This window comes from Plutella xylostella, chromosome 12, assembly GCF_932276165.1.
Source record: "Plutella xylostella chromosome 12, ilPluXylo3.1, whole genome shotgun sequence".
NCBI classification, from domain to species: domain Eukaryota; kingdom Metazoa; phylum Arthropoda; class Insecta; order Lepidoptera; family Plutellidae; genus Plutella; species Plutella xylostella.
Window position 1 is genome coordinate 9,234,389 of NC_063992.1, and position 12,065 is coordinate 9,246,453.

The following is a 12,065-nucleotide window of genomic DNA, read 5'->3' on the forward strand; positions in this document are numbered from 1 at the left end:
TATAATTTTCCATGAGGCAGCTATATTTGGCTATTTTCTGTTTTGCTGCTAGTTCTGCTGCGGCCCCAGGAGTTGCAATGGTGGATGCTACATGTGAAGGTGCAAAAGTGCAGACACATGTAGCATCCCACAGCAAGCAGCGCCCCTTCTCCCAAGGGATCAATGTGAGGCCATCTGGCCTTTTCCCGTCGTTTCTGCTAAGCCCCGGGGGCTCTAATATGGACTTTTAATGAGTTTACATTGGATTTGTAAGTTGGATTTCAATTTGTAAGAATGCTAAAGTAGGAAAGTTAAAGTGTCCTATCAAGTGACCTCCTTTTATCCCATGCTTTGTAAAACCATAGAGGTAGGATAAAAAAATATCAAAATTTTCACAATCGCATGGCAACTTCGGCAAGGGCAGAAACAAAATGAAAATATTGCTGCCGCGCTATGTCACTCGGAAAAAAAAGGTTTGACATGTTTGACATTATTACATAATTTTTTTGCTAACCTAAAAATATGTTTTATCAAATGACTTGATCGGCGATTTTGAGTTCTTTTTTATGATTATTTTTTATAAAACTTGGCTAAATCTCGATTGTGTACTATCGCGCTGTATATCCGTAAAGGATTTTTTGCGTACATTTAGCGATGATGTCTTTACGCTAAAGTGATTCTTTCGAAATGGACACCGACCCGAATAACACTGTAAGTGACCATTGCGATTGTTAATGAGTTGATGACCTTACCGAGCGATAGCACTAAATAATTATCAAGCTATGAGAAAAAAACAACAATATATTTAGCTCGTTTACTGAAAACATTCACGCAACCTGTTTGATATGGATTGACTGAATTATAAACATAGATAGATACATATAAATGTAAATAACATATGTTTATATCATGGTGACTCCTTCAGTCCGTAAAGTTGATCAAAGTTATTAATGAATGGAGTGGAGTAGTGAGCAATGAACATGAGACGCTCTTTTATTGCAACCCATTACCCACACTCAGGCGCTGATATGGTTCCCGATTGCCTACGTATTTTTATGGACTAGTTATGTGAACAGAGTCAAATTCTACCTGCACTGCATGCTCGCCTATTTATTTATTTAATTCTTCGTGGTTATGAAACGAGAAATCGTTTGGCTGGAAGAGAAAGAAGAGGACCGAGGTGGTAAGGTACTCCTTGGGGAAGCCTATCTCCAGTAGTGAACGAATACGGGCTGATGATAATGACTCAAAAATTATAGGCATAATATTATTCATAAGAGAAATGGAATCTTGAGTGACTGCAAATAAATAAATTGGCACCCATAGATGTTAGGTCTCTTCCTACAGGTAAGATAGTCGGTTTATAGAAAGATCTTGACATGGATAGTTAAAAGTACGGGGCGCATTTAAGACGTGACAAAAGTTTTGCATCGCGCAGCCTCGAGAGCGAGCGCGACGGAGAACTTCACTGCTTTATTGCACGAACTTCTGGCCATGTAGCACGGGGCGTCGCGCTCGCTCTTGAGGCTGCGCGATGTGAATGAGCGCGATGGAAAACTCTTGTCATCTAAATAGCGCCCTGTTCTAGCCCTTCTCTGGTGTTCCCCCAGACGGCGGGTCGCGAGACAGGCCGCTGCATGTCGGTGGCGGCCATGCAGGCGCTGCACCGGCTGCGCGAGTGCCGCCTGCTGTGCGACGCGGTGGTGCGCGTGGACGACGGTGCAGCCTTCCCCGTGCACCGCGCCATACTGTCCGCTTGCAGCCCCTACTTCCTGTGAGCATGCGTCGCGATATTTAGTAGGCTGTGTCCGCACAGCGATATTTCACCGCGTGGTTTAACGAGTATCTGTACTGGCGGTAAAATCGCGTATCGGTGGGTAGGCAGGTGTCGGAATATAATTCGCGAGAATTAATATGGCACTGTGAAATATCGCTGTGCGGACACAGCCTTAGCATGGCGGTGGTAAATATTAGAGCTAGTCTGGGGTTTGTCACCGTGGTGAAAGGATTAGCAGGTCAGAATAGCGTCGCTGACTGCCCAGGGTGCGCCGGATGTATAAAGTACAGTACAGTGATAGGTATGTACGTTGCTTAGAGAGGCTCCTTTCGTGCACTCACCATGTTGTTACCTTCGTCTTTATCCGGAGACTCGTAATTTTAAATAAATAATTTTAAAATCGATGGTTAAAAGTTCTTCGGATTTCAGAACCTATGGAATAAATTATAACTACAAGGAGTGAAATAAATAATATTATGAAAAAGTCTCCGGTTAAAGTGTGAGGATTATTGATGACTAATAATACCTATATATTTACTCCTCTTGATATATTTGCAGGGCTTTGTTCACAACCACCTTGCATTCACGGGAGCAGAGTGACGTAGTGATATCTGGCGTCCGATCCGAGATCCTCTTACTTCTGATCGAGTACGCGTATCTGCGCCGCATCGAAGTGACCGACACCAATGTTCACGAGCTCCTGATGACGGCCGACTATTTGGCGTTTCTTGGAGTGTTACAGCTGTGTTGTGACCATCTTCGCTCCTCCCTCAACCCTAAAAATTGCCTCGGCATCATGATGTTCGCCAGGTGAGCAAAAAAATTACCAAAAAATTAAAGGCAGTGATTGTTGCCACGCAACATACTACATACAGTCGTTAACTAAATGATCTTAGTAATGAAAGTCAGTTTGTATTTTATTTTACGCCATAGTTACAATTCCTGCTATGAACACAGATTTAAAACTAGGTATTTTAGCTTAGAACTTTATAGAAGCAGCCAAATTTTCAGACGCATTTTCTGCTACAAGCTCGAAGCTGATGCGCGGCGGTATCTGCTGAGGTACTTCGTGACGGTCGCCACCGAGAGCGAAGAGTTCCTGCATCTGCCACTAGAAGAACTGAACTCGATCATTTTGGAGGATGAACTGAACGTGAAGAGTGAGGAGGCGGTCTGGGAGGCGGTACTGCGCTGGGTGAACCACGAGCCTGACACGCGCTGGGAGAGCACCGTCAAACTGATGGGCAGCATCCGCCTCGGATTGTTGGATACTCAGGTACGATTAAAAAAATCCAAGATACAAATCTTACCTCGTAATCATCTGATATATCTGCTGGTTATCTATCATACTAAAATTGCACCTACAGTTCTTCCTAGAAAACGTCAAAGATCATCCATACGTCACTGGCAACGAGGGTTCCAGGCCAATTATTATTGAGACGCTAAAATTCCTGTACGACTTGGAGATGATTGCCCAAAGAGACGGTGAGGTGGCGACGCCAGAAATTGCACGGCCGAGAGTGCCACATGAGGTAACACCATGAGTATTGTTTGATACAGTGTGTTATTTCTATAATTTCCTTTGGTGTGAGATGCTTTCATTAATTTTAGGTGCTATTTGCAATCGGTGGATGGAGCGGTGGTTCACCGACGGCTTTCATTGAAACCTATGACACTCGAGCTGATAGGTGGATAAAGGTACCATCGTTAGTCTTCTCGGACTTTAAACCATTCTATTTGTATTATTCTATAGATTCTTAATATAGGATCAAGTCTAAAGGTGCTTTTGATTTGATTTGCAGGTGGAAGAAGTGGACCCGGCCGGACCGCGCGCGTACCACGGCACGGCTGTACTGGGGAACTGTATTTATGTCATCGGGGGATTTGATGGGATGGACTACTTCAACTCTTGCAGATGTTTTGATGCTGTAACGAAGAATTGGCGCGAGGTTTGAGAGCCGGCTTATTGTTAACCCTCAGAATTTATAGGCACGGGATATATAGGGAAGTTAATTAAATGCAGCAAGTTGCAGGGATGACTAAATTGGCCAACCAATCAATAGCGATCGGCCGTTCGAAATAGTTTATTGAACTGCATTTCGTGTAAGGCTTCAAGAGTAATGATTGGTTGACGCCGGTCAATAATAATATATTGGGTCCAATCAAGTAGGCCATGGCTAATCGTTTAACTAATACGTTCTTCTCTCAGGTAGCACCCATGAACGCCCGCCGTTGCTACGTGTCAGTGGCAGTGCTCGGGGAGACGATCTATGCCATGGGAGGGTACGACGGACACCACCGACAGAACACCGCCGAGAGGTTCAACCACCGCACCAACCAGTGGTCGCTGGTCGCCCCCATGAACGCTCAAAGATCCGATGCCAGTGCTGCTGCTTTGGATAGTAAGTGCCACTATACAGGTGATGCAAAAATATTTACGCGAATTTCCAAAATTCGTAGAACAAAAGTGGTTCAGAATGACCCCCTGAGTCACGCTCCTTCGGCTTAGTATACCCTTTTTGCAACCTATAGGTTTTTTCATGTAGCCTGTTAGGGTCCCACTGCTGGGCAAAGGCTTCCTTATAAACTGACCACCGTACCTGATCATCTTTAATTATGCTTCTTTCGGTTATAGTTATAGGTAGGTATGTTAAAATAGTAATAGTTTCTGCGCATGAATTGAAAACGTTCAATGTTTGCGAGTGTGTCCGGAGGTATTTACGGGTACAAAGGCCGCGTTTCCAAACCGTCCGGCACACTCGAAAAGCGGTCTTTGTGGTTGTAATAGTTTTAGTTCGCGACCTATTACTTGTTTGCTGCTACAAAACGTCGACACACACACAGTTTATATTCTATGGTGGTAAATATTGTCAACTCACCATAACATGAAACATTGCATTCATTTATTTCACGTGAGTCCAATTTTATGTCTAAATTTAATGATAAGAGGGTGGGCCTATGTCCAGCAGCGAATTGCAATTGGCTGCAGATTATAAAACTTTCCTACTGTATCTATAATGGGTTTAATTGCTTCGCAACAAGGCATAGGTCAATGGGTGATAAAAATACCAAGATAAAGTCATAGAAAAGTACCTAGGCGAGTAGTATTAACACGGGACATAAAATGATAGAAAATTCTTGCTAATGAAACTTACAATAATAACAAGGCAAATTATTTTATGTATTTATTGGAAGAATGATAAAATATTATCTGTTAAAATGCTTCATTTTGACTGAGGGTCTGGTTGTGCTGGTGTCTATCAACCCGCACTAGGCCAGCGTGGTGGACTAGGCCTAAACCCTACCTTCTTTGGAAGGAGACCCGTGCCCCAGCGGGCACGTTTATACGAGACTAATTCCCACCCCTAACTTCCCAGACAAGATCTACATAACGGGGGGCTTCAACGGGCAGGAGTGCATGAACAGCGTGGAAGTGTACGACCCTGACGCCAACCAGTGGACCAACCTGGCGCCGATGCGGTCGCGCCGCTCGGGCGTGTCCTGCATCTCTTACCACAACAAGGTGAGTCTTGTAGCCAAGCTGAACACTCCACGTTATATTAGTTTGCATAGTTGAGCCAGTCTTTCATACATATAGTGCATAGTTTGCGGTGGACGCACATGTATGAAAAACTGGCTCCACTATGCGAAGTAACTTAGTTTAGCCGACAGTGGACGTTGGGCTTTAGAGGGAAATGTAGAGCTACTCGTGTCTCATAAGACATAATCCAGCCACTTTGAGCAACTAGCTCTACCACAACCAAAACTACCATAAAATATTAGCAATCAAGAATCGCAGCATCGCGTATCTGTCAAACATACAAATTATGACAGTTTTACCTTACACAGACACAGCAGACACATAAGCAAAACTGCTGATGGATTGTTGATTGCCAATTTGCAATGCCAAATTGTGGTGGCGGTGCCAGAGCAGGAGACAACATTGAATTTTAGATTGAACAATGAACATCCCACAGTATCCCGAGAGAAGAAATCAGCCCATTGTCATAAATACCTCCACAACTTTAGCTTTTATATTTACCATACTTTCTTCAACAGATTTACGTAATAGGCGGATTCAACGGCATATCCCGCATGTGCAGTGGCGAAGTCTACGACCCCTCGACCAACACCTGGGCGCCAGTGCCAGACATGTACAACCCTCGGAGCAACTTCGCCATAGAAGTCATTGACGACATGATCTTCGCTATCGGCGGCTTCAATGGCGTCACCACTATTTACCACGTCGAGTGCTACGATGAGAAGACTAATGAATGGTTAATTAGTTGATATTTAAAGACATCGTAGTAGGTAATTTTATTGTTGCCATTGAAATGGACTGTTTTAACCAGACTCTCATTTTTCTCTGAGTTGGACTCAAGATTTGCAACAGCTTGCTGGATTGGAATCTGGAGCGGATTAATAAAGCTCTTTACATTGTATTTACTAATGATTTTGTTGGCTATGCCTAGCCTAGATCAATGTTCCATACGCCGAATATCAGTCTAAATTCCAGACCCTGTGTATCCTTTCATCCCACATCTGTCTCTCAGGTACGAAGCGACTGACATGAACATCTACCGGTCAGCGCTGTCAGCGTGCGTCATCATGGGGCTTCCTAACGTGTACGACTACATACACAAGCACAGGGAACGACTGATGGAGGAGAAGAGACAGAAGATACTGCTGTCGGAGACCGCCCGTCACGGAGCTCAGCATCGCACCACTCTGCCTGATGTAAGTGTTCATTTCTCTTTTATTCCTTGTTTGTTGTGAACAGATTAGCGATCACGCGTTTACGAGATTCAATTGTTTCTGGTTAGAGTGATCGTGTTATGTTGATCTTATTGGTGATGTTAGAGACTTACTTTATAATTATAATAATATTAGTTGACATTCTTCGCTATATTGGTACTGGATAAAGTAATTCTGATGCAATTGGTCAACTCTATTTTACAATTTATTGTTTGTTTAGAAATTCTGATTAAGTATCTGAGAATCCGTAGCCTATGTGAGCTCTAAAACCTAAGGTCACTCATATCTAACTTAATTTAATGATTATAATGTAATTAGTATTATAATTATTAATAATTATTAACAAATAATGTAGTTAATCTTAATTATCTACCCGTACCCGGATTTACATTATCATATTGGCCTGTTCAAAATACCTGGATGACTGTGCTTACCTTTTACTAGGACATGCAGAGATTTCTACAGTTGGTATTTCTTGTATTACGTACTACCGTAAGTTGTGTTATGAGGTTCTAGGTTTTATTGGATTAGTATTTCGGGAAACGCTCGAAAATTCATCATTTAAAAAACTAAACCAACAGAAAATACCCCTAACATTTATACATCAGCTTCCATGCCCACAGGTCCACCTGATGGAAGACAACGACAACATGTTGGAGCAACTGGGCCTCATAGAGAACCACCAGAACAACGCCGTGCTGGCCCCTCCGCCGCCACCGCCGCCGCTGCCGCCGCCGCCGCCTCAGCGAATGGACCTCGAAGAGGATAATAACTAGGCCCGTCGTGTTGGTACGTTTGCTGGTTTTGGTACGTTTTAACCCCCGGCAAAAATCTTTGTGTGGTAGCGTAGGTTCTAAATGGCTGAATCGATTTTCATTTTGTTTTTTCTCGAGGGTTCTTAGGCATATTTTATCAAAATCAGCATAGCTATTCGAGCGTTATGCCGCTTTTAGTGTTGAGTGTCGGGGGTTTTTAACGTTGGTTAGTTTATTAATTTGGTTGGTTGTCAGGTATATGGGTGTGTCAGTTGTGGGTGTGGGTTGTTGAGTAAGGTCGGTAAAGGATTGGTGTTGCCCCCGAGTTGAGGGATAAGTGAAGAATTGAACCACCAATTACCTACTAGTGAATGAATGATAACTTTTTTGCTTTTTTGTTATTTTGCAGTCAAGGCTGACTTGAAAAATATTACCTGCACATGCACATGGCCTACATATGTTGTTTCATTGACCTGATTATGATTAATGAAATTTTACTGCACTTATACCTACATAAAATTGGTATGATTTACTTATACAAATGTATTACATACCTTACGCAGGTAGGTATGCCTAAGTTGCTGATAGTAATAATGAATGTGATAATGATGATGATTTAATCATTTCAGATTTCTATCCGGTGATCGACAAATATAATCATGAAAGCAATCATTGATTTATACAGCAATATTTACATAGTTTTGAATTACGTTTAAAAACATACATTTTGATAGTAAAGTTAATGATAATTTTGAAATTGTTATGCTACCGTCCTTTATTTTTAATCCATTTTAGTTTATTTTAGCGTCTTGCCATATTTATAATGTAATATTTCCATAATGTGAGTCATATAACTGTATTTTTGGACTATTTTTTTAAAATTGTATGAATTTTTCTACCAAGTATATAATTATTAAGAAACATAAGTTCGTATCATTTCTGTAGTAATAATTTATTTTCTGGTAAAATGAGCAGCTTAACCTCAGATATAAATCTGACCTATTTATGTACACATACGATAGATAGGAGAGTCATTCTTCAGTAAAATATACAAGTAAATTAAGTACTTACTAAATAAGTAGCTTATGTGGTAGTTTATCGTGTAGGTATAAAATATATTTAAAAACTTTCTTACTTGATATTTACATTGTCTTAATTTGTAAGTATCCCGCTTTCTTTTCCCAACGTAGGTAGGTAGGAAAGGCGAATTATCTATTTAGGTGTTATCGCTTGGTTGTTAACCAAAACATGTGATAGTGGGGAATAACAATGAGTGTGTTCACGCGGCGACCTTTATCCCGTCAGACGTCGTAGTAGCGGTCAGGCGCGTCCTGCATGACGTCGCCCCACGCCAGCGAGGCGTCGCCCCACGCCGCCGCCGCGCGCCGCCGCAGCCCCGCGCCCGCCCCGCGCTCCGCCGCCTCCGCCGCCGCCGCCGCCGCGCGCTCCGTCCACGCCACCGCCGTGAAGCACGCGCCGTTGCTGATGAAGGCGCGCAGCGTGACCGCACCCAGCCCGCGGCCCAGCACGCGCCAACCGTCCGCCCGCACCGAGCGCACCGCGCAGTCCCACGCGCCCGCGTACCGCCCCGTGCTGTCCCCCTGCAGCCGCGACTTCACCACGTCTATCGGGTACAACAGCACCCAGGACAACATGCCGGCCACGCCCCCGGCCACGAACACCGTGCTCATGGACTGGTCCGAGCGCGTCATCGCCTCGTAGCTCGAGAAGTAGATGGCGAAGGCGGGGCTGTCGCGCGCGATGGTGACGCCGAGCCCGCGGTACAGGGCACGGACGCCGCCGGTGCGGAGGACGTGGCGCGCGCCGGCCCACGCGCCGCGCGGCATGGCGGCGCCCAACTGCTGCCGCGTCTTCACCAGCTCCACGGGCGAGCAGATGAAGCTCTGCAGCAGGCCGGCGGCGGCGCCCGCCTGCGCGTGCGTGGCGAGCGCGTCCGGCGCCGGCAGCGCGCGCCGCGTGTTGGCGTACGCGCCGAACACGACCGCGTTGACGCCGGCCACGCCCCCGAGCGGCGCGCGCACCCCGCGGTACGCGGACGACAATGTTCCTCCCTTCAGGAGGGTTCTAGCACATTCTAGCGCGCTGCCTCGCCCCGACTGGACGTGGACTTTCAGGGTGTCCAGCGGGTGGCCTGCCAGGATACCGGCACATCCTGCAAAATACCAGTCATATAAGTATTCAGTCATGGTAAAATGTCAATGAGCTTGAGTAATGTTTGTATAACGTACCTCCGATGCATCCTGCTATAAAATCTAACGCCATGATCACAGTAAATATTATGTTTCAGTAGGTACCTGAAAAAAAAGGCAATTATGTTTGTATAAGTGAGCGGATTATATAAATAACCTTTCTATTTGAAAATGTATTGAATTTCCACATTTTATTGCTAAGATTAGGTTTTCGATTCGTAATGAAGTCGTCGAGGCAAATGTCAACTAGAGATTGAGTTAATGAGCGCTGAGTGATCGACGTTAAAGGTCAACATCAATATTGGCTCTATCCGAGACCTGAGATAGCTAATCTAAAATATAACAAAGAGTCGTAGCTGTATCACTATCGACGACGCCTACTTTAAGATCCTTTCTTACTTGTTATTTAAACTGTATCGTATTTACCTGTTGTTCAAATGTATCTAGCTATGTTATATTGTTTTCATGGTTACAGTCTTATAACTACTCAGAACATTCTTATCTTCATCCACCATTATAATTTTACAGAATAGCACTCCATATATTATTATCAAAGGTTGCTCAGCTCTCCTTTTGAAGATGTGACTATGTCATAAGCATAACAACCCCCAGCCAGAACCATAAGTAACAATCATACAATCGCACACGAATCAATCAGAAAACTTGAATTTACCATAAAGCCCTTTGCGTCTTATAGATTTCCATTATTTGCATACATCGAGTCTTCCATTACCACCCCGTTATCGCTATCACACGCATGCACTAGAACTTTCATACTCAAAACAACAATGCACCGGGCAAGCAACCAGCCAACCAACTTATCAATAAACAGAATGATTCTCACCTATCCGTGCTTCAAATGAGATAATCGTAGTGTGAGTTTACGTTGTCTCCACTAGAAGTTACACCAATGAACATATTGAAGGGATCTGAGGAGTGTGGTCCGCCGCGAGCCCGAGGTGTGGTTCCCTCTGTGTCCAGATTCAGTATGAGCCAGCGCGACCAGACGCTTCCAACTGGCTATCAACAGGTCACCCTTATCGAGAGGGCAAGCAACTAAATAACACCATCTTGAGATACCTACAGCATCTGCAAATCAGAACATATCGGCTTGTTTGGAGTTATTTATTTATGTTTACAGTTGGATAGGTATATAGGATTTTGAGATGTTTTGTAAAAACATTGTAAATTAAAAACAGTATGATAGGGATATTCTTAGATGGAATGGTGGATTGGCGTAACTTTTAGCAATAGCGGAATTTTTCCGGGCCAAAAAAAACAATGCTGGACCATTCCTGAATTAATAAAATTATTATCCGGGTCTATCCGTTTAGACATTTAACGAAGTATCCTCAGCAGGAACGGCTTTTCTCCGGCCGAAGTGGTTCCGATTCCATTCAGCATGAACTGAATTTTTTTGAATAACATCTTTGTTCTATTAATTTATGTAAGTATTCAATTATGCAACAATGATAATGATTGATGATTGAGCATGTAAATAATACTGTTATATTGTAAGTATGACATAATAATGAATTATCAATTATCACTATTCCTATAATTATTATAACAAAAACATCATAGTAGACAATCTTGGTAAGTAACGTTTTTATCTAATAATATAATGTGCTATGTATTAATAGCACATACAATTTTAATAAAAACTGTTCCTATTGACTGACCTATGTAATTACAATGAAACAGATGATAAGGTTTTTTGATTGCGGTACTTAATTGTAGTCCACACCACAATACAAAACCATTTACATAAATATGCAACTTCTGTCTAAGCTTTTATAATATATGTATTAGAGCTTTTTTGATAGATATTCTCAATTTACTATCCTCCTTTCTCTATATCAATTCGTATAAATAACACCTGTAGATAAAGAAACCAAATGAAAATGGCGACCGCTCCTTTAGTGGATGAAGGAAAGTTTAAATTCAGTATTATTTCTTTCTTTGCACTGCACATAAAAAAGTTACAGTCGGTCAAAATCATTTATACTCTGTCCATTATATTATATTATTGGTTTTTAGACAGTTCAAATCCCATACATTTTGACGACTGCAAAGGAAAACCAACTTTACTTACCAGACATAAGGAAATGTCATAAATACAATAACATAGTGGAAGCTATGAATAGGTAGATCATAGAAGTAAATATAATACAATACATAGATAGAGATAGAATTATTGAGACTGTCAGTAAAACTAACGTTAAATCCGCCAATCGCAGAACAGCGTTCCATTGAACTTGTCATCCGCCAATGACAAATCGAGGGTTAAAACCTTAACCCTAGACTAGACTTCATCACAAAATCCTCGATGCTGTAAAACGGTCGCTTCGTCTGCATATTCGGCGGACATTTCAGTAAGCCATTATGGATGAAATAATGTCTGGGAAAAATTATAGCTTACTAAGCCAGTATGATTTACCCGCCACCGCGGCCGTACATTTGTCTTATTTTTTATCTCGTAAAAATAATACATAGCCGGGAAGGGCGCAGGTCGCAGGGCCAATGTAAATAATGTGTTTCGTTTGGTAATGATAATTTTATTTAAATATAACGTCTATAATATAATAC

General features: G+C 42.7%; 2 protein-coding genes across 8 annotated transcripts; one reads left to right on the plus strand and one right to left on the minus strand.

Moving 5' to 3' along the window:
• Positions 1-360: 360 nt before the first annotated feature.
• Positions 361-8,189, plus strand: LOC105397268 (kelch-like protein 10). 7 transcript variants are annotated; one of them, XM_048624663.1, is made up of 13 exons: positions 361-452; positions 1,590-1,753; positions 2,315-2,566; positions 2,756-3,032; positions 3,124-3,288; positions 3,368-3,454; positions 3,559-3,705; positions 3,966-4,158; positions 5,134-5,279; positions 5,816-6,033; positions 6,310-6,493; positions 7,120-7,304; positions 7,896-8,189. In XM_048624663.1, exons 1-12 carry the CDS (start codon positions 411-413, stop codon positions 7,285-7,287), a joined length of 2,043 nt encoding a protein of 680 aa, XP_048480620.1. In that variant the 5' UTR covers positions 361-410; the 3' UTR covers positions 7,288-7,304; positions 7,896-8,189. The 7 variants fall into 7 exon arrangements, with proteins under 7 accessions (XP_048480620.1, XP_048480621.1, XP_048480622.1 ...); XM_048624664.1 differs by having other exon boundaries at positions 7,120-7,300; XM_048624665.1 differs by having other exon boundaries at positions 363-452; positions 2,768-3,032.
• Positions 8,190-8,199: 10 nt separating this feature from the next.
• On the minus strand, positions 8,200-10,499 carry LOC105384699 (mitochondrial basic amino acids transporter). The gene is made up of 3 exons (XM_038119216.2): positions 10,321-10,499; positions 9,516-9,581; positions 8,200-9,439 (listed from the first exon to the last, which is right to left on the minus strand). Exons 2-3 carry the CDS (start codon positions 9,547-9,549, stop codon positions 8,568-8,570), a joined length of 906 nt encoding a protein of 301 aa, XP_037975144.2. The 5' UTR covers positions 9,550-9,581; positions 10,321-10,499; the 3' UTR covers positions 8,200-8,567.
• Positions 10,500-12,065: the final 1,566 nt, after the last annotated feature.